This window comes from Trichechus manatus, unplaced genomic scaffold (assembly GCF_000243295.1).
Source record: "Trichechus manatus latirostris isolate Lorelei unplaced genomic scaffold, TriManLat1.0 scaffold00028, whole genome shotgun sequence".
NCBI classification, from domain to species: domain Eukaryota; kingdom Metazoa; phylum Chordata; class Mammalia; order Sirenia; family Trichechidae; genus Trichechus; species Trichechus manatus.
This window is the reverse complement of record NW_004443964.1, coordinates 20409480-20430718: the sequence shown is the minus strand read 5'-3', so window position 1 is coordinate 20430718 and position 21239 is coordinate 20409480. Positions and strand designations below refer to the sequence as shown.

General features: G+C 52.3%; 1 protein-coding gene across 1 annotated transcript in view; it reads left to right on the top strand.

Annotated features, from left to right (window-relative positions):
- WNT3 (Wnt family member 3) overlaps positions 1-21239 on the top strand; it is a 53008-nt gene that overhangs the window by 22277 nt on the left and 9492 nt on the right. Inside the window, exon 2 of the mRNA XM_004374266.1 lies at positions 19161-19402. Coding sequence (XP_004374323.1) covers positions 19161-19402 — 242 coding nt within the window. The remainder of the gene's footprint in view (positions 1-19160; positions 19403-21239) is intronic.

Below are 21239 nucleotides of genomic sequence, written 5' to 3'. Positions count from 1 at the left end.
TGTGTGTGTGTCTGTGTGTCTGTGTGTCTGTGTCTGTGTGGGTGTCTGTGTCTGTGTGTCTGTGTGTGTCTGTGTGTGTCTGTGTCTGTGTGTCTGTGTGTGTCTGTGTGTGTCTGTGTCTGTGTGTGTCTGTGTGTCTGTGTGTCTGTGTGTATGGGAGAGGAAGTGCACAAGGGAGTGAGGACGAGTTCCTTTCAAGGGCTGGGGGCCACCATCCCCTTCATGGGAGGCCCAGGAAGACAAAGACGCTGAGGTGGGACTCACTTTGCGAATGCACAGCGGAAAAATCACCCGCGAGTCAGCAACGCCGCAGAATGGGCAGGGAGACCCTGGAATTCAGTGTGGAATCATCACCCACAGCACCTTGCACAGGGCCCTGCGTGTGCCCGGGAAATGTTTGCAGGCAGGATACCTGCCGTAACTTTTACCCAGGCAGGTCATCCGGGTTAAAGGCAGACAAATTCCTGTGGGTTAGGAGCCATAGGTTAAGGGATGGTTATAAAAGGGCATCAGGGATGGGGAGGCGCATCCCTAGCTTCTGAGGTGAACATGCTAGAATCTCCTTCCCCGTGAGCCAGCTGGCCTTCGCAAACCTTGTAGGCTCTGCCTCACAGTCTTCTCTGTCTCTTTGGGTTTTGGTGTTTTGAGTCACATAAATGTTCCAGAAATGCCCTTCCTCTTCCTTTCCTCTCAAGGCATCAAAATCTACCTCAAAGAACACCCCTTGGAGGTCTTGTGGATTGTCCATCCTCCGTTCCTCCACCCTCCTTCGCTTGGCCTCATCTCCACCCAGGACAGGTTGGAAGCTGGCTCATCTCCTTGCTAACGTCCCCCTGTTTCCTGTGTGTATGGCCTCCCCCATCAGGCTATACCCTCCTCCAGGGTAAGGACTGTGACAATGTCATGGTCATCCCCCTTTGTGCCTAGTCCAGTGGGTGCTGACTAAACGCATTCTGCCGGAATGAACTGGTTATCACCCCGGGGGTGTGACCTAGGCAGAGCAGTGAGATAGCAACAGTATGGTTTTGGGGTCTGACAGATGGGGGTCAAACCCCACCTCCACCACTTACTAGCTTATGGTTCCGTCTGAGCCTCAGTTTCCTCATTTGTAAAGTGGAGCCAATAGCATCTTCATCTCAGGGATGTTGAGATAATTAACCCAAATGGTGTGTGGGAAATGCTTTGCAAACTGGAAGCCGCTGGAATGTGTGTCATCTACCTTGGCCTCTCTTGGGAACTCAGTGTTCACATTCGTCAACGTCTGCTGGGCTAGGCATCCTGGAAGAGGTCTCATGAGCCCCCTGCCACATTGAATTCTCTGTGGACCAAGGTGAGGTCTATCTGAATTCATGTCTCCTATCTCTTACACAAAGGGAGCCCTGGTGGTGCAGAGGTTAAGCGTTCGGCTGCTAACCTAAAGGTCAGCGGTTTGAACCTACCACCACCCCGTGGGAGAAAGATGTGGCAGTTCGCTTCCGTAAAGATTACAGCCTAGGAAACTCTATGGGGCTGTTCTACTCTGTCCAATGGGGTAGCTATGAGTTGGAATTGACTCGACGCCAACGAGTTTTTTGATATCACTCACACAAATCCCTCCAGTCCTCAGAGAGGGGTCTCTTCTCCCCCTATGGATGCCTTGGGTGTGGGTCTGGGGCCTCGTTTTACATACAGAGAAGTAAATTCCAGTGTGAAGATCCATGACAACATTTAAAAGAGAAATGATCCATAGGCAGGGGCCCTGGTGCTTGAATTTACATGGCTGCTAATCCGGAGAAGGGCCTGGACAGCAGGGTGGAGCCGAGGCACCTCCTTCCCTTCCTCCATCAGCCCTTTATCAACATGCTCGATGCAGAACTTCTCCTAAGAAATGTCTCCCCTCATTGCTTTATTAGCCATCTTAGAGCTACAACTTCCTAGCTGTGTGACCTAACACAAGTTACTTGGTCTCTCTGAACGCATTTCATCAACTGTCAAATGGCAATAATAATTACCTCATAGGGTTGTTTGGTGAATTAAAGGATATTCTATGTAAGGTGCCTTACATGGTTCCTGGCACATAGTCAGGGCTCAAAAACTGTTAACCGTTATCATTATTAGTAGGAGTCCCTGGGTGGTGCAAATGATTAAGCACTCGGTTGCTAACTGAAAGGTTGGTGGTTCAAGTCTCCCCCAGAGGTGCCTTGGAAGGAAGGCTTGATGATCTGCTTCCGAAAACTCAGCCACTGAAAGCCCTGTGGAGCACAGTTCTACTTTGACACACACGGGGCCACAATGAGTTGGAATGGACTCGGTGGCAGCTGTTTTTTTTTTTTTGTTTGTTTGTTTTTTATTATCATTAATAATAAAAACCATTTTGTGTGCCCTAGTAAATAGGCTCCCTTACTACCTTACTTGTAGCAGAGTTCAGTACATTAGCCCTTGTGACCTTATTAATCACTGTTTACCTGAATGAATACATCCCACATTATCTTACCATTGGGTGTGCACCTGTAAAAGCGTTCCCCTTTATTCATTTACAGCTCTGAGTGTCCCCATAAAGGTGTCCCCATTGCCTCATCTCCCCCTGTGTTTTGTGTCCCCCACATCAGTGGCGATTTGGACCTCTCTTAGGCCGCGGTGATTCCTTAGGGACCGAGTGGCCCAAGAGGCAGAATGTGTTTTGAGAGACATCAGGGCAAGGATGGGAGTGGGGAAGCAAGGGGGACCTCTGTGAGCTGCATGTTTGGGTCAATAATACTGTCGCACCTTAAATGGTGCTAATCAGCATTGATATATTGCCCCTCATGTGGAGCACACTTCCCATTTGTAGAGAAATTGGTAATTAATTTTTTTTCTACTTATAAATGTTTGCTATTGGGGTGTGTATGTGTGTGATTTTATTTTTTCTGTCCAAAGTGTGCTTCCCCCTTGAAGAAATGCCTATCTACTTTTGTAATGAATGTGACTACAACATAAGATTGAAATACAGAAATTCCCTGGGCAGCAGCCCTCGGGCAGGCAGGGGCCTGCTCAGGTGGGATGACAGGGTGCTGCACAGCAGTGGGGGTGAGAGCAGAGAGGCGAGGACCCACGGGGGAGCTGAGCAGACCGGGGTGTGTGGGTTGTGTGCTGTGGAGTTCATTCCGATTCATGGCGACCCTATGTGACAGAGCCAAACTGCAGCATAGGGTTTTCTAGGCTGTAACTGTAGGGAAACAGATCAGCGGGTCTTTTCTCCCGCGAATCCGCTGGTAGGCTGGAACCGGGAGGGCACTGCAAGCCGAGTGGATCATGAGCTTGTGGAGAGAAAGCATTTCAGGTGAGAGAGGAGTGACGAAAGCAAAGTCCTGGGCAGAAAAAGTCTCTGTGGGTGAGAACTGAGGAACCAAAAACCAAACCCGTTGCCTTCAAGACGATTCCAACTCAGTGACCCCACAGAACAGAGTAGAACTGTCCCCTAGGGTTTCCACGGCTGTAATCTTTACGGAAGCAGACTGCCACGTTTTTCTCCGGCGAAGCGGCTGGTCGGTTCAAACCACCAACCTTTTGGTTTGCAGCTGAGTGCTCGACCACTGCGCCACCAGGCTTCCTTAAGAACTAAGAAAGATGTGTAACCCCAGTAGGAGACAGGGCTTGATGCTTTGCCCCCAGGCAGGTTTGTTCGCATCTCTGAGAAAAGTAAATGGGAACCCAGAATGAAGGGGGCAAGAGGCAGGAAAAACCAGAGGACCCGAGGAATGTCGGCAGGTCTGGAAAGGCAAACCCGGGGCCTAGCGCTGGGGGTCACCTGACGACGTGCCAGGCTGTGGGAAGAAATAGTTTCTTGTGAAATGCGTTTTTTATCACGTCCTTTCCAAGGATGTTCCCTGTGTTTTGTAATGCCCATAATATACGAGTGCCGTGATTCGCGGTGATTTATACCTAAGTGTATGTAAATGGAGAGGCATGCCCAAACATTTCTCACTGATGTGCTGCTGGATCAAAAAAGTTTGCTTCCGTTGCTGTGAAGATGGAGGTTTGTGGAGAGGCCAGGAGAGCGACGAGGAGGGCGGGCTACTTCGTGAGAGGAAGTAGACACGATCAGTGGTTGGCCCTGACTGTTTGGAAAGGATGGACGGGAGCCGGGAAAAAGAGGAGGTGGGGGCCCAGTGGGACGGCACAGGCTGGAGGAGCCCCCAGCTGTGTCCCCCGACCCCCATCCCCCGTGGGCACATCCAGAGCCTTCCTGAGCCCTGGCTTCTCTGTGACCTTAGGCAGGGCTTCTCAATCTTGACGTGTCCTCACAATCAAGAAGGGAGTGCATCCGCACCAACTACATCCGCTTCGCTGGGGGTAGCTTCCACGCATCCATGTTTTTAATCTCCCCCAGGCCACTCCAGGTGCAACCAGGGTTGAGAACCAAGGACCAGCCCTCTGAGTGCCGGCAAATTTAAATGAGGTCGTGCATAGCCAGCAGTGGACCCCAAACTTGTTGTGTGCCTTGGGTGCATTCCCACTCATAGCAACCCTAGACGACAGAGTAGAAGGCCCCATAGGATTTCCTAGGCTGTAATCCTTACTGTCCTATAGGGTCTCTATGAGTTGGAATCGACTCGACGGCAGTGGGCGTGTAGGTATGCAAAGGGAGACGTTAAGGCTCGCTCCGGGCTGCCTCGCCTGCAGACCAGGAACCCGGCTGGGAGGGCGGGGCAGCTGCCGCTTTGAACTTGCATGGAGCCTCCCTAAATACAGCGGGGAAGTCCAGGTGCCGGGCAGGGTTGTTTTCACCTGTGTGTCCTCAGCGCCGTGGAGCGACGAGGTACAGTGAAGATCTCCCGGGAATGTGGTGGAAAAACCCACTATGAAAGGCAGGAGCGGGAACGTTGCCCTTAGTGCGGAGGGATTGACACAGCGCCTCCCTCCAGTCCCCTCCTCCCCTCACCGCCGGCCTCCTTCCCGGCTCCATCCCGCGCGCACCTGCGCCGCTGGCCGCGCGGCCCTGAGGCGGGTGTCCCTGCCCCGCTGCGGCAGGAGGTGCCCAGAGACTGGGCCAGTGCGCAGGACTCCTGGGGGCAAGGCCGCGGGTTCGAGACTCGCGTGGGTTCTGTCCCAGAGGTTCCCAGAAATTGGAGTTTTTGTTGTTCTTTCAAATTTTTATTATGAAAATTTTTAACCGGAAAACTAGAAAGAATAGTACAAACAGCACATATATACCCACCTACTCGTTCAACAGTTTTAACATTTTGCCCTAGTTGCTCACGTCTCTCCCCGTCCCTTCTCTCTCTGTCCCTCCCACGACTCATGTCAGCCCCATGTACAACTGAGCAGAAAACTGTCCAGTCCTGTGCCATCCTCACTATTAGTTGTGGTTACAGTTCCAACTGTTATGATCCATAGGGTTGTCATTGGCTGATTTTCGAAAGTAGATTGCCAGGCCTTTCTACCTAGTCTGTCTTAGTCTCGAAGCTCCACTGAAAACTGTTCAGCGTCATAGTAAAATGCAAGCCTCCACTGAAAGATAGGTGGTGGCTGCTCTTTAGGTGCGTTGGCTGGGATAATATATGTATGTATCAATAGTTTGTTTTGTTTTTGCTGAACCATCTCAAAGTAAATTACAGTGATCATGACCCTTCACCCCTGCATCTCCAAAATCTAAGTCATGACCACATACAACTGTCACACTTAACAAAGTTGTTAATAAGCCCTAATGATTCAAATTTCCCCAACTATCTTCAAAGTGCCTTTATGGCTAGGATTTTCAAACCAGGATCCAGTGACTTGATTATTATATCTCTTCAGTTCCTTTTAGTCGAGAACACCTCCACCCTGCCCCACCCCTGACCCTTACACACACATTTCTAAAACGACATTGACTTTTTGAAGCGTAGGGGCCAGTAGTCTTGCAGAATGGCCCACATTCTGAATGTGTCTGGTTACTTCCTTCTTCATGGTGTCATTTGGTTTGTTCCTCTATCCTCCATGTTTCCTGACAACTGAAAGTTACTTCTTAAGGCTTGGTTAGATTCTGGTTAAACATCATTGGCCAGAGGACTTCATGGGGGATGCTGGGTACTTCATACTGCATCATCTCAGGAAGCACATACCTTCCTATTGTCACACTTCTGGGGAGGGTTTCAATGATCCAGTTTCCTGAGCGTCTGATTCCGCAGGTCTAGCTTGGGAGCCCAGGTGTCTGTGTTTTTCAGAACCACCCCCACCCCGTGGTCTGACCACCGACACCTTGCTGTCACATTCTCGCATCCCTGGCCCTGGCAGCCAGCTGGTAAATGCAGGTCCTTGGTTCTCTAAAGGGCATGGTGTAAGGGAGTGGGTGGGGCACTTGAGGTGGGTAGAGTCCTTGAGCCCCTGCCCTGCCCTCACCACCAGGTGGTCAGTGCTGTCTGGGTGTGAGGCAGGGTGTAAGGCATCTGGATCCCCATATGGGTGTGTGTGTGTGTGGCTACCTCAGGGCAGCTACTTTAACTTGGTTGGGAGTTCTCAAAAGACCAGGAGTCATTCTGGAGCCATGGAGGCTGGATGAACCCCTGAAACCGTTGCCCTGAGATAGTCTTTAAACCTTAAACCAAAAATATCGCCTGAGGTCTTTATAAAACCAAACAATAATTTAGCTTAACTAGTAAAAAAAAGTCTGCCTTGAGCAATATGCTTTTTTAAGAGCTATCTATATGGGATCAAATGGACAACAGCCACTCAAAAGATTAGATAGGAACCTAGAGGGCAGTGAGTAATGGGGGAGGAACAACTCCGGAAAGGAGAGTGAGAACGGTTGCACAACATGCCGAACGTAATCCGCGTCGGTGAATTGTACGTGTGGAAACTGCTGGGTTGGTGTGTGCTTTGCGGTACACGCTGAGCAACAACAGAAGACCGGGCGTGTCCCGCCCACAGCGGTGCGCTCCGCACCCAGCGCGGGGTAGATGTTGGCTGAATGAAGACAGCAGCCAGGCCAGTGACTCTGAGGGCGCTGGGAAGCTCCCAGCCAAGCACCTCTGCTTTCTAGGTTCCTTACTGGGCTGCTTCCTAACAACAAACCAGACCATGGAGCTGGCCCCGAGATCCAGGAGGGCCACCACCCGCCCTCAGCTTGTCGTGATGGCAGCCGGTGGGATGTGGGGGAGGTGAGGAGAATGGCTGGAGGAATCAGGTGGAGCTAGTCAGTGTGGCAAGAGACAGCAAGGAGGTCCTCACGGGGGTGCCTGGTTTGGTGAACCAGGCACTCTGCTCAGCATATAAAAATGGATGAAATAATTCTTTCTCTCAAAAAACTCACCATTTAGTGGAAAACAGAGAGTCAATGGACAATTGAATTGCATGTGGTTAAGGTTACCCATGATGTATGCTGGGGAAAAGCCCAGAGGGAAACTCAGGGAAAGCGCAGTCTAAACTGGACACATTAAGAGGGTATTTTAAAATTGGCCTTTGATGGATGAATAGGAGTTCAAGGTGAAGGAGCGGGCTGGGCAGGCTGTGTCTTATCTTTTATCAGAACTGGGCTAGCAGACTTGACTTCTCAGAACAAGAAACCTTAACCTATAGCGCCCTCACTTCCCCATCTGTAAAATGGGAGACTACACCCTGCCTTCTGTAACTTAGGGGCTGGAGGGGCTGGGAAGGAAAAAAGTATTGTAAGGCTACAATGAGCTAAAGATACAAACATGGCTTAGGAAAAGTTTAAATTAGAATTATGACTGGTGGAGTGGGAGGTGAACAAACAAATGCAGAGCTCCAGGAGAAAAAGACGTCCAAGCTGAATTCATCTTGAAGGCCCAGCTCAAATGTCAACCCTTTGAAGATGTCTTCCTTGCTTTCTCCCAGTCTCTCTTTCCTCAGCACTCCTATTCCTTATGGTTTCTATCCCAGATGGAACTTCTCACACTCTGTCAGTGACTCTGGTCATCTGTGGAATGTCTCTACTGAACTAGAGTGGGAGCCTCTGAGGAGGGTGGAGGCTACATCTTGTACACAGGAGGCGCTTAATACAAGTGTACTGAATGAAGCTGCAGCCCTCAGACCGCCAGAGGCTACGAGAAAGAATTGTCTGGTGTAAGGAGATCGTTCTGGTTAGAGGTCAGAGAGACTGAGCTCTACTCCCTACCTCCAGCCAGTGGAGAAACACTGGGCAAGTCACACTGCTTCTCTGAGCCTCAGTTTCCCCTGAGAAACTGGACTAGATAATGCCCAAGGTCCCATCCAGCTTTGACATTCTGTGGCCTAACACAGTAATGAAGTCCCTTGGTAGCACAAATGGTTAAGTGCTGGTTCGAACCCACCCAGAGGTACCTCAGAAGTAAGGCCTGGCAATCTGCTTCTGAAATGTCACAGCCTTGAAAACTCTATGGAGCAGTTCTACTCCGCACACAGAGGGTTGCCATGAGTCAGAATCGACTCAACGGCAACTAACCACAACAACACTGTAATAGAATAACTTAACACATATAGCAATTTTCAGAATATTTATAAAGCCTTTCCAGGGCTCCTCTATGCCCTTCCTCCCCAGTCCCCTCTAGCAAGAGACCAGCAAGGGAACCTCCTCAGGCAGAGACATTTAGTCAACAGGTGTTCAGTGACTGTCTACCTTGTACCCAATGAGCATCCCAGGGACACCTGATCCCACCATGGCTTCTGGAATGCTCAGTACCTCTCTAGGTTCTAGATGGAAAGCCTGGGCCCATATGGAGGAAGCTATGAGAGAGTCATCTGAAACCAACAGGTAGGAGTATTGTGACCCCAAGCAAGTCAGTTAACATCTCTGGGCCTCAGTTGCCTCATCTGTAAATAAAGAGCATCGCAACTCTTTGCATGTCTGAAGGCAGAGGCTGGACCACAGCTTCCAGCCCCAGAGCGGGAGGACTCTACCTGAACCAGTATGAACTCAGGGCAAAGTTGAGGAAATAGGCCCAGCTCTCGAGAAGTGCGCTTGGGAGCTATTTCCCCCTCTGTGGTCACCTGAACCCTGAGTTGACTGTGGTGTTAGTGGGACAGCACTTTGGGATCTAAGGAGTGTGTCCCTGGCCTGGCCCTGCCCTGTTGTCCCTCTCTGGCCACCCACCTAGGCTCAGGCTCTGCCCTGCCTCCTGGTACATGAGTCTTTCTGGGTGAATTCCTTGGCTGATGGAAGACACCAGAGCTCACAGGGTCCTCTGGGAGCTGAGGGAGGACCATGCTCTTCTAGCTCAGTTCTGAGGAGGACCCAGGCTGGAGCTGCTGAGGAGGCCTGGGCTGCAGGAACTCCTCTCTCCTTCCCCTTGTACCCCGCCTCACTCTCCCCCTTCTCTTCTCCCACTTCTTCCTGCTCAGTTCTCACCCTCCTTTCCTCCTCCCTGAGGTCTGAGGTCCAACCTTCCTGCTCTACACCCCGCACCCCTCCCCATTTGGCTGAAGGGCACAGTCCTTCTCCCACGCTCCCCTTCTCCACTCTGATGGACTCCACTTCCCTGTGAAATGGGGGGAAAAAAAAACCCTCATGCTCACAACACAACAAAAAACAGGTTTAAACATTTTGCAGGTTTCAACATTTTTCAGGCTGCCTTGTCACATCTTATCAGATCAGCCTGCAGCCACAGGCCAGGGCTCCGGGAGCTGCTTTGAGAACAGAAGCTTGGCCAAGCTCGGCCCCACCCTGCCTGCTCCACCCCTCCCTCCCCTATCTCCCCAAAGAAACTTCCCACAGGGCTCCTTGGGATGGAGCGCAGGGCAACCTCCGCCCTCTTCCCCGTGCCTGGGAGCCAGTCCTTGACCATCTCCTGCTTAGAGCTCCTGGCCATACCCTTCTCTGCTTCCCCTGGGCTACCAGGTGGCCCCTAGGGGTGTGCTGCCCTCCGAGGACCCCACTTGGCCCTGGAAGGGGACATCTAGAAGTTGAGGAGCAGAAGAGAGTTGTCAGAGTCACTCACAGAATGTAGACGTGGCCACTGGGCCAGGAGGACCAGTGAGTTGTGTTGAAGAATTTAGGGAGGGAGGGGAGATGGGAGTTCCTGCCAACCCTCCCACCCCCAGGCTCCCTGGCTGCTACTAATGGGAACAAATAGCTTTCTCTTTTGGTTTTGCAGGGTTTTCATCCATGGCAGTGTGGACCACCAACCTGGAATGCCCCCTTCCCCTCACATTCAGCCCCAGGCTCCCGCCTTTCTGTTCTTGCCAGGTCATGGTGAACTTGGTGACATTGCACAAAGTTACAGGTTGAAGGGCACAGTCAGTGACACAGTATAAAGTGTGACCCAAGTCCAAAGTCCCAGATTTCAGGTGTGCCAACCAAAGGTATAGGCCCAGAACATGGTCAGGGCTGGGAGGGCCCACCTGTATGGACACAGCAGCCCCTCTGGAGGACACGTGGCTGTGGCTTGGCAGTCGGATGTATCTAAGCTCTCTCCAGGTGAGGAGGGTGGGGACAAAAGTGGAAGAGGGAATGAGGCAGTAGGAAGGGAAGGGTGTAGTGACTCATTCTGTCCAAGTATGTTGGCTTCCTGCCTCCATGGAGATCTTGTCAGAATACTGGGAAAGAAACCAGATCTGGGTGCTTGATGCCAGTGTCTGCAGGGCCAGGCTCCACAGCCTGTCTCCTACAGGGTTTGGGGGAGCCCTCCTCACCTCTTGGCCTGAGGTTCTAGCTCACCAGACCTCCCAGGCCCCCATCCTCCCTCCCAAGGGAGTCCCATCTCTCGCGTCACCACTGGGACCTCTCCTTTGGCACATGGTGTCCACTGCCCCCAACACAAGGCTTGTGGGTTGTCTCACCCTTTTCTGTGTGCACACTGGGGAAGTCAGGCCTATAGTATCAGTCAACTGTCAGCTCCAGGACAGAGCTTCCCACATTTGAATTTCTAGCCTCTGTCTTTGTCTTGGGCTCCAGCTTCGTACCTCAACACTGTCTGGAATGGGTGCCTGGAGGTCTCACTGGCCCCATAAACTTCCTTGTCTTTGTTCTCAAACTTGCTTGGCCCTTATGCTCCCTTTCTTAGTTGATGTCGTCTCCATCCTTCTCATCACTCTGGCTCAAAACTTCGGTTATCAGTTCCTCCTTCCTCTTCTTTCACGTGTGACCAGACAGCTACTGATCCTTAGTCATTACTTCCTCTCTGCTCCTAACGCTATCGCCCTAGACCCACTACCATAGACCCTGTTAACCTGGGTGTGAGGCTCTTGGCCCTGGCTGCAACCTGGACCAAGGGGCTCAGAGTCTCCCGACTTAGTTGTAACGTGCAGTCAGACCTGAGACTTTCTTTAGCCTAAACTGTCCCACTGGCCTCCCAACAGTTTTGCAGTCTCAGTGTCTAGCACTCATCCCCTTGCCCCATTTTACAAAGTTGGTGACCCATGACTAACATTAAAGTTCCCGCGGCCAGCTTAAGAACCTCCCATGATTGCGAGGGTTGCCAGAATACAGTCTGACACTCAGGGTCTCTTTCAAGCCTTTTCCCCTCCTGTGAGCCTCTGCACAACCCCTAGACTTCAGCTGGGGTAGACCAGCTGCCAGTCTCGCTCCCACTTCCTTGTTGGGGCTGCCTTCCTGATCATGGCTGGTGGATACCCACTCGCCTCTGCATTCCAGAGGTCAGTTGTTCTTACTGTGAACTCCCTGGCCTGGTGGTTACTCAGACTATAAGTTACAAGTGCCTCTGGACCACTACTTACTACCCCATAGCACCCAGATCCAGTGAGTGCTCCAGAAATGCTTGTCAGTCTGCTATTGACAGATTCCTCCTGGTCTGGACGCTCCTTGGGTGTGGCCTAATTTATCTCCCCATTGCCAGTGTCTGGTACTCTGCCAATCCAGAGTCATCACTCAATAAACGTGTGTTGAGTGCATAGGTGGTGAATGAAATTTGTTTACCAAGGGAAGACTTTTACTCCCATTCAATCCACATATTTATTGCCCTCATAGAGCCCCAGTCTGGGTAGCTGTAACCGAGTCAAGTCAGGAAACCCAGCAGGAGTTGATGTGAGGACTACCTTCATTGTCTCATCTCTGGGCCCTGGGTCCGAGCTTAGTGCGTGGGCCCTCCCTACCAACACCCTGCCCTTCCTCTATGTAAAAAGGGCGCCGCTGCTGGAGGCAAATGAGAATCAGATGGCCCATCCATACCTGTTTAGTGAATGAACCAACAACTTATGGGAAGGTCCGGAGAGATCTCCTTCCCTTCTTTGATGAAAGGCAGCTGCTGGGGGATCTAGGCTAGTTCCATGGACCTCAGCTCCACTTTGGACTGAGTAGCTCCTCCAGTCCTTGGCTCTGCACTGAAATGTGGAAAAGGTACAGACCTGTGCTCAGCACCGGTGGGAGGACCAATGGAAGGTGAGGAATGGTCCCGCCTCTCACTTTGTCACCAGCTCCCTGTCAAGGCATCAGGGCGAGTCCAGGGTCCGCTGCCGCCCATGTCAGGAGCAGTGGTTGCCTCATCACTCTGGGTTCAGGCTCCTTGGAAGCTCCAAGTGTCGGCTGCATCACGGTCCTCATGCTCAGTCCCTGCCCCTGCCCCTGCCCTGCCCACCACACACGTGTGCCCCTGAACTTGTCGGCTGCCCTCATGACATCTATCAACCTCAAGTGGCCTCTTGATCTAAGTGGAAAGGTAGTGGTCCTATGTTCCAAGGTCAATGCTTGGTTGTTTAATTTCTGCCCATTTCTCAAGCCTTTTCTTTCCCTTCTAGAAGCTTTGGTCTTGCCCCAGGCCAGGATGGGGACCCTCTGAGCCCAGGAGCACGGAGGGCCTCTGTCCAGTACTGCCCAGGAGCCAGCAGGTGGAGCACTGAGCACTGGGTCTACAGAGAAACAGTGGTCACTGCTGGAGGGGGAGAAGGACAAATGGGTACAGAGGAAGTGGTTTCTGACTCCCTTCTGCCCCTGCCCATCTCCTTCCCTCTCAGCACCATTTGAAGAGACACTAGGCCTTGGGGTCAGAATCTTAGGATGCCCTCTCTTGGGGGCTGGCAGAGAAGGTTAGGCCTGGCCATTGGGGAAAGGTGAGGCAAAGGGGCCCATGCTTCTAAGAAAGGCATAATGGGGGAAGGCTTGGTCACGGGTGAGTTTCCACCAGGAAGAGGGGAGCCCTCCCCGGAATTCACCTTCCACAACCCCAACCGGATGAAGACTACCTGCTCTGTGCCCAGCCTCCAGAGAAGCTTCTGAGAACAGCCATTTATCGTCCCTCAGGTTAGAGGCACTGGTAGATGGTAAAAGGGTGGTACCCTTCCCCAAGCGGGGGCAGGCGGCACAGTGAGAAGAGCCCTGGTTCCGCCCTCTCTTCCCTGTCAGCCATTGTGTGACCCCGGGAAAGTGACAAACCCTCTCTGGGCCTCAGTCTTCCCATCTATAGAAGGAAGGGATTAGACTAGACCAGTGACTCTTGAACCCAATTGTGCAGAGGGGCCCTAGGTGGGGGCACTAGGGAAAAGTTGAAGGATGGGGCTCCAGATCCTTCTTTTTATCTGTTTTACATCCAAGTGGAGAGGGGTGAGGTAGTGTAGGATTTCATGAGAAAAAATGGCTAAATGAATAAGAAATAGCTTGGACTAGATGACCCGTGAGGCCCCCCTCCATCTCTAAAATCCCATAATGTCGAGACGTTCCAAGACCAAAAATATTACAGACGAGTCTGGGCTCAGGGGAGGCTGCCTGGTTTGGGTGCCAGATTCCAAACTCTAAGGGCTCCGTAAGGGCAGCAGGGTGGGGACGGTGACATGTGCACTCCTCCTAGCAGGGTTGGTCATCGCCAGGTGAAGGAGGAATCTGTGGGTCAACAGTGTCGCCCGGAGACCAGCCGGAAGCACTATATGGGGCACTTTGGGGTCTCACCATCTGTTGTGATTAAGACACTTGGGTCAATGACCTGAGTTCTTTAGTTAAGACAAAAGTTCGTTGTGCTAGTCCCAGTCCCTGCAGTACTCTTTCCCCAGATATCCGCGTGGTTCACTTCCTTAACCTCTTTAGCATCGTCTTACCCTCAAGCATCATCCTTTCCAGCTGCGCTCTGTAGAAACCATACCCCCCCATAACTCCTTATTCCCCTTTCCTTTTGCCCACAAAACTTATCATCTGACACACTACATGTTTTACTTGTTTATTGTCTTTCTACCTGAATAGAATATGTATAAACTCTGTGAGGGCAGGGATTTAGGGATGGTTTATTTACAGTTGTATTGCTAATCATAAAACAGTGCCTAGCTCAGAGAATGTACCCAATAAATACAATGATTCGACTCATGGACTCAAGAAGAATCACAGAGCAGTTATAAATTCTCAAAGGTACCTGTTAAAAATAATTTCCCTATCTGTCGTTGTTGTTAGGTGCCAATGAGTCAATTTTGACTCATGGAGACCCCATGTGATGGAGTAGAACTGCCCCATAGGGTTTTCTTGGCGGTAATCTTTACAGAAGCAGATCACCAGGTCTTTCTCCCTCGGAGCTGCGGATGGGTCCAAACTGGCAACCCTTCGGTTAGCGGCCGAGCACTTAACCATTGTGCCACCAGGCCTCCTTAATCTTCCTATCTGTGGAGGGTTAAAAAAATCACACCAAATTTCTGGTCTCACTAAACTTTTTATTATGCAAAAACCAAACAGCATTGTACTCCTCTACACATCTATAAGTTCTCAGGGAAGAATAACCAGGAAAGGCAAAAAAAGGAAAGTCACCAAAATATTTTAAAAGAAAGAAAGAAAAACGTTTGTCTCTGCCCTGGGCCCAACATCTAGGCCCTCCTTCAGCCCGCTGTTGACAAAGGTGTTGTCCCAGTATTGGCAAATAACTGGGGTAGGGGGTGGAGTCTGATGATGGTACACAGGATGTTTAAGACCACCCTGTGTGGAGAGAGTGTTTTTCTGCTCTGAGAAGTCAACCTTGAGGTTTCCATGAGATGCCTGTTGCTCGCTTGGTCCTCGGCCCAGCTGGGTGGTGGGGGGCTAGGGTGGAGGATGAGCTGTCCTCAGGGGGAGGGTGGTGGGGCCCTTGGGCAGAGCAGGGCAGGGCTAGGAGCTGGGTATAAATAGCTGCTGGCCCAGCTGGGAAGGTCTGGCAGTACCCTCCGCCCTCCCCCTCACCAGCTGCCCATGCCAGGCAGGCCCGACCTCCCTTGGGAGCTTGGCCATCGTCATCTCAGATCCTAAACGTAGGAACTTCCTCAGCGGAACCGAGGAGTCTTGTCCTGTGTGTAGGCAGAACCTCCGGAGGGCTGGGGAGTGGGGGTGAGGGGGCTACAAGATGTGGGGGAGGGGAGCTTAAGACCGGCCCTTTGGAGAAGGAGAGTCTGTATTTGCTTCCTGGGGCTGTCGTGACAATTTATCACAAACTGGGTGGCTTCAAACTACAGAAATTTATTCTCTCACAGTTCTGGAGGCTCTAGGGCAGAATCTTTCCTTGAGTCTTCTTGCGGTTGCCAGCAGTTCTTGGCTTTCCTTGGCTTGTAGCTGCATCACCCCAATTTCTGCCTCCATCTTCATGTGGCCGACTTCCCTCGGTGTCTCTTCGTGTCTTAAATGGCCTTCTTATAAGAACACCAGTCATTGGATTTGCTGTGTTAGGTGCTGTCGAATCAGTTCTGACTCATAGTGACCCTCTGCACAACAGAACGAAAGAGAGGAGTCATTGGAATTAGGGCCCCCCTAATCTAGGATGGGGAGCCCTGGTGGCACAGTGGTTAAGCATTCGGCTGCTAACCGAAAGGTCAGCAGTTGGAATACACCAGCTGCCCCTTGGAAACACTATGGGGCAGTTTTACTCTGTCCTATAGGGCCGCTATGAGTCGGAATCAACTTGACGGCAATGGGTTTAATCTAGTAAGATCTTAACTAATTACATCTGCAAAGACTCTATCTCCAAATGTCACATTCTGAGTTTCTGGGAAGGACATGAATGTGGGAGTCCACTATTCAACCCAGAACAGACTCATTCCTTCATTCCTTCCCTGTAGAATCCTCCAGTACCTACCACGTGCCCAGCCCTTTGCTAGGCCAAGCACTCGCGTGAGGGTGCACACAGGTGCGTGTGTGGTGTGGGTGCGATGCAACCTCTGTCCTTGGGGGAACATACACTAGCACAGACAAATGACATTGGAAGCAGCTCAGTTTAGCACTTTGTAAAAAGGTCTGAACAAGGTACAGAGGGAGGGGAGGTTACTTCTGTGTGGGAGCCCACAAAGTCTTTAGAATAGAGGTGACCCAGGATAAGTTTTGAAGGGTGGCTGAGATGTTTGCCAGGGGCTTGGGCAATGGAGGGGTACTCTAGCGGAGGCTCAGCATGTGCAGAGTGCGAAGGGGTGAAACATTGGGCTGCAGGGCGAGGCCAGGCGAAACAAAGCCACTCACGCTTTAGTACAAGGAACTGTGTTGCCTCCCCCACCTGTGCTTCAATAATGGGGACAAGGAGTCTGGAGTTAAGGCCACGTGTCTGTGATGGTGGAATTTCAGACATGAGCAGTGTGTGGGTAGGAGGCTCAGGGCTGGGGTGGCAGGGTATGCTTGGGAAGGGCAGCTATCCTGCAGAAATCAATCCCACGGCCACAGCCTCATTAGTCCCAACGCCCGCCCATGGAGCTAAGCTACCATCCCCAGAGGCCTCTGCCCAGCTAATTACTAGCAGGATGTCCAGTCCGAGCTGAACCTTGTGAACAGAGCATCCCGGAAATATCCTTGTGCCCTTGCCCTTTGGGTTACCTTTAACACCCAGTCAGATGGCAGTGTCTTTGTTCAGCCACCCCTGTTAGGAAGGAGTTGCCAGGGAAGGGGCCAGCTTTGCTCTGAACCAAGGCACCCTCCTTCCCAGTGATAGATGGGAAAGGGCTCTGAAAATTCCGACAACTTCTACCACATTAGGGATGAGAGGATGGAAGGAATGAACCTGATGATCAGGCAGGGGATAAAGTGCTGGGGACAGTCCCTAAACACATGGTGACCACAATGACTGCCAGTTATTGAGGGCTGTGCTAGGTATCAGATGACATCATTTATTCCTCCCATTATCTCCATTTTACAAATGAAGAAACTGAGGCATGCAGAGGTTAAGTAAATTGCCTGAGATCAGTAGCCAGGAAGTGGCAGAGCTGAATTTGAACCCAGGCAGCCAGGCTCCCAGGTCCACAATAGGTTGGGGCTGGGCTGCTGGAAGGCTATAGGGTTTGGCGGCAGAAGCAAGAATAACTCCTTGTCTCGGAGGCAGCGGAGGGCTTCTTGGAGAAGGAGGGTAAAGTGGATGGTGAGAACATCACACCTGGAGTCAGACAAACAAACCCAGGGTTTGAATTCTGACACCACCAATTCCTTGTCTAAGTCACCCAACTTCTTGTGCCTCAGTTTCCTCCTCCGTAAAATGAGGAAGGCCACACCTACTTCACAGAACTGTTGTGAGGATTAAAGCAGATCATGCATGCGACATAGGGGCATGCCAAACCAACCCAAAAAACCAAACACATTGCCATCGAGTCAATTCCGACTCATAGTGATCCTATGAGACCGAGCAGGTGCCCAGGAATCAGCCATTCTCGGTGCTAAGCCAGCCCTCGGGTTGCCTGTTCCTTCTCAAAGGACTCAGCGCTCAAGATCTGGAAATGTCTCATAAAAGTTGTCTTCCGAACTCCAACCAGATCTGGTTCCCCAGTCCCTCTCCACAAGACAGATGTAAAAGAACAAGAGCCCACAACATCCCCCTAACAACTGAGCCCAGAGCCAGCCCAAGGTGGATGGGTGCCACCCACCTCCATGGCGCCCAAAGCAGCTCTGCCCCTTGGAGTCTGTGCGGGTTGGCTAAGATCAGGAGCAAGCTCCAGTGTGGAGGAAGGCTTCTGGGGAAACACAGAGCAGCTCTGCTCCGCCACAGATGTGGCGCCAAAAAGCCTTGAGCAAGCTAACTTACTCTCTAAACCTCAGTTTCCTCAGCTGTAAAACAAGAATAGTAATAGTCTTCACTTTGAAGAATTGCACAGAAATAGTTCACGTAAAGTGCCCAGCACATGGTAGGAGCTTGATAAATGGTAGACGTGTGGTTCATCCCTGTGTTCAGCCCTGAAGGCTACGGTGTGCTTTTTTCTGACCTGCCCCTGGGATCTTCTGGTCTCTCTTTCCAAGGCTTTCACTGGCCACTTTGCATGAGGGACCTGACAGAGGGCAGTGCCAGACCAGAGCCTTGGGCAGTGCTTGATTTAAAGGATGAGGAGACAGCCCTCATGCTCTCCTTCCTCCAGCTCACATAGCCCCCAATCACAGGGCTGATCAAAATTAGCCTTGCAGTCCACTGGGACCCACTGATCATTTTCTCACCATCTTTCACAAAATGTTTTTCCTGTTGTTCCTGGGGGAGAGAGGGGTGGGGTGTGGAAGAGTAGTGATTCCCACAGCATCTTGGTCTTCTGGTATTTTAAACTCTCATTACACTCCCCTCCCCAAAGGTATTCCTTCTGTTGACTATAAAATCTGAGGGGCAGAAGAGTGGGGTGACTTGACCAAGGCCACATAGCGTTGAGAGGGGGGAGCTAAACTTGTCTTGAAACAAAGTCAAGCTGCAATCTCTGGTGAGAGAAGAGGTGGCACTCTAGAAACTTCTGAGTAGTGGCACAGATGGTCACAGAGGCTTGGTGGACAGAAGACCTAGTGCCAGCCACTGATTCCCCGGAGAGACGCTGGAGGGGGCGGGGACTTGGGCTGGGCATTTAGCATCTGGGGGATGAAGCTGAGGAATATCTCCAGGGTGCACAGACACACACACACTCCACAGTGTAATTTCCCTGCTGGGGCAGAAGATGGAGATGGGGTCAGACAAGCTCCTGTCTCCTCCCTCCTTATAGGTTTGGGTTCCTTCCCGTGGGTCACTGGAAGTCTCTATATGGCCCCATAATTCTAGATTCCATAGGAGATGGCCCAGCCCAACCCCTTCAATACCCAGCAGGGAACCTGGGCCCCAAATACCATCTTTCCAGTCCACGGTTCTTCCATGGCATCAAATTGCCTCCAGGTACCCCCATGAGAGTTTTCTGCTGGTCCCCACACCCCTGGAAGTTGGATGTGCCCCTGTTATGGGGCAGCTTTGCCTGGATCAGAACTCTGCCCTTCAAGGGACAGTGTGCTCCTGAGGTTGAAAGCAGCATGGGTCTTCCCTTCCCTGCCCCTGCCCCAGGGGACTCAGGAGGGGGAAATCATGCCCATGATGAGCCGTGCGCTTTGTATCCACAGTACCACCCCCTCTGTCTGCCCGCAGGTCCCTGGCTCTGGGCCAGCAGTATACGTCCCTGGGCTCACAGCCCCTGCTCTGTGGCTCCATCCCAGGCCTGGTCCCCAAGCAACTGCGCTTCTGCCGGAATTACATCGAGATCATGCCCAGTGTGGCCGAGGGTGTGAAGCTGGGCATCCAGGAGTGCCAGCACCAGTTCCGGGGCCGCCGCTGGAACTGCACCACCATAGATGACAGTCTGGCCATCTTTGGGCCCGTCCTTGACAAAGGTACTGCCTCTGGGCCGGGTAGGAGGTGGGAGAGGGCATCAGGACGAGGTGGCCTTCCATCCCAGGATGCCTCAGCAACCCTGAGGCCCTAGCGTGGTCAGCCTCAGCTGAGTCCGGGGCTCCCCAGGAAGGGCAGTCAAGCTGGTCGAGACCCATGTCCTCCACCAAAGATGGGTCACTTCCTCTCCAGACAGAGTCATCCAGATTGTTACCTTCTGTCACACCTTCGCAGGTGTTGCTAGGGGTTGGACGTCCTTGAGATGCTCAAGGATCCTGAAATCCCAGGATAGGCACCGAGAAGGCCGTGTCCTTCCCTCCTGGCTTTCCAAGAGGAGGGGAAGGGCAGGCTTTGATGTGGACATTTGTGACATTTCCCCAATGCTGTGTTAAGTGCTATGCAAATGTCACTTTGGAGTGGGGGTGGGGCATTGCCACCACCCAGTCCCTCCCATATAGAAAATTCTGGAGCTGGGGAGGCCACCTGGGGCTGGTGAGGATGGAGGATGAGGGGAATTGTGGTGAGGCTAGAGGGTGAGCTGGCTTCTGGGTAATTCTCCAGCCATCTTGCAATGTGGGAGTCCAACTGGCAGAATGGGAGGGAGTCACAAGACTTGACATCAAACAAAGAGGCACCGGGAGGGAGGGATGAGGCGGGTAACTGCTCCCAAGAAGGGAATTTGGGGCTGAAGATGGGCAACTCAGTGAGGCACTGCAGTTTCGGGAACTTAATCACACCAGCTGGGCTGACCAGCCGCCCTTCTCTGTCCCCAGCAACTCAAGCCCTCCCGGACACCGCGATGTCTTTGCCATCCAGGCTCTTTTAGGAAGTGTGGGAAGTGACAGGAGCTGCACTTATAGTCGGGAAGAAAAGGGATCTGAGTATCCAGTTGGACCTGGGGGGTGGGGAAGCTGACCCTTTCCCCCATTTTAGAGTGCAGACCTCATCTACCTGCGCCTCAGGTCCACTGCGCCAGTCCGACCCAAGGGCCAAATGCTGGCTATTGTCATGGAACAGAAAGGCAATTAGCAAATGAATGGATGATGACTCTGTTTACGCTTCTATTACCAAAGCTAATTATTCCTTGTTTACATAAAAGGTTTGGCTTCTAATTGGGGCCAAGTGGCGGCGTTTGCATTTTAAACCTGATCTTGGAGGTGCGTAAGTCTCTCCGCCTTCCTGTGCCCCACCTCGGGCCAGCTAGCGCTTAATCAAACAGCCTCCGCGTCTAGACGCGCTCCCCAAGACCAAGACGCACCTTCTGATTACCCTTCCCCGCTCCGGACAGTAGCCAGCGAGAACCAGGTCTCTGAGATTACCCACTCCCGTCTGTGTTTAACGTTTGAAATCGCCATCGTAGGTTCTGGAACATGCCTTAATTCCTAAATCGCAAGAAGGCGGGTTTGTGTTGGGGGTTGAATGGAGAATCTTATGAAAGCCCTGGGGTCTCCCGGGAAGAAGGCTCACGCGTGCACACGCATCCCACAGATCCCGGACCGTGAACCCGGCCCCATGTTTGCACGCCGCCCCTGGTAATGCCCGCTGGGCGGACGGCCAAAGGTTCATCCCGGCCACCGCTCTGAGAACCAGGATGGCTGGGAGTTAAGTCTCCTTGGGGGCGCGCAGCTTCCAGGAGTGCGGGAGACCGGGTCTGGGTCTGCCCCGAGGGGCGCCGTAGGGCGGGGGCCGCGGGCGGAGAAGGAAGGCCGGCTGCAGGGCTGACAAGGGCTGGGGCCCGACCTGCTCAGGTCGCGCCAGGGGCACTGGGGTCGGCTGCCGGAAGGCTAGAGGCCGCGTCGGCGGGGGCACCGGCAGCGCACGGGAGGCGCGGGGGCGGCC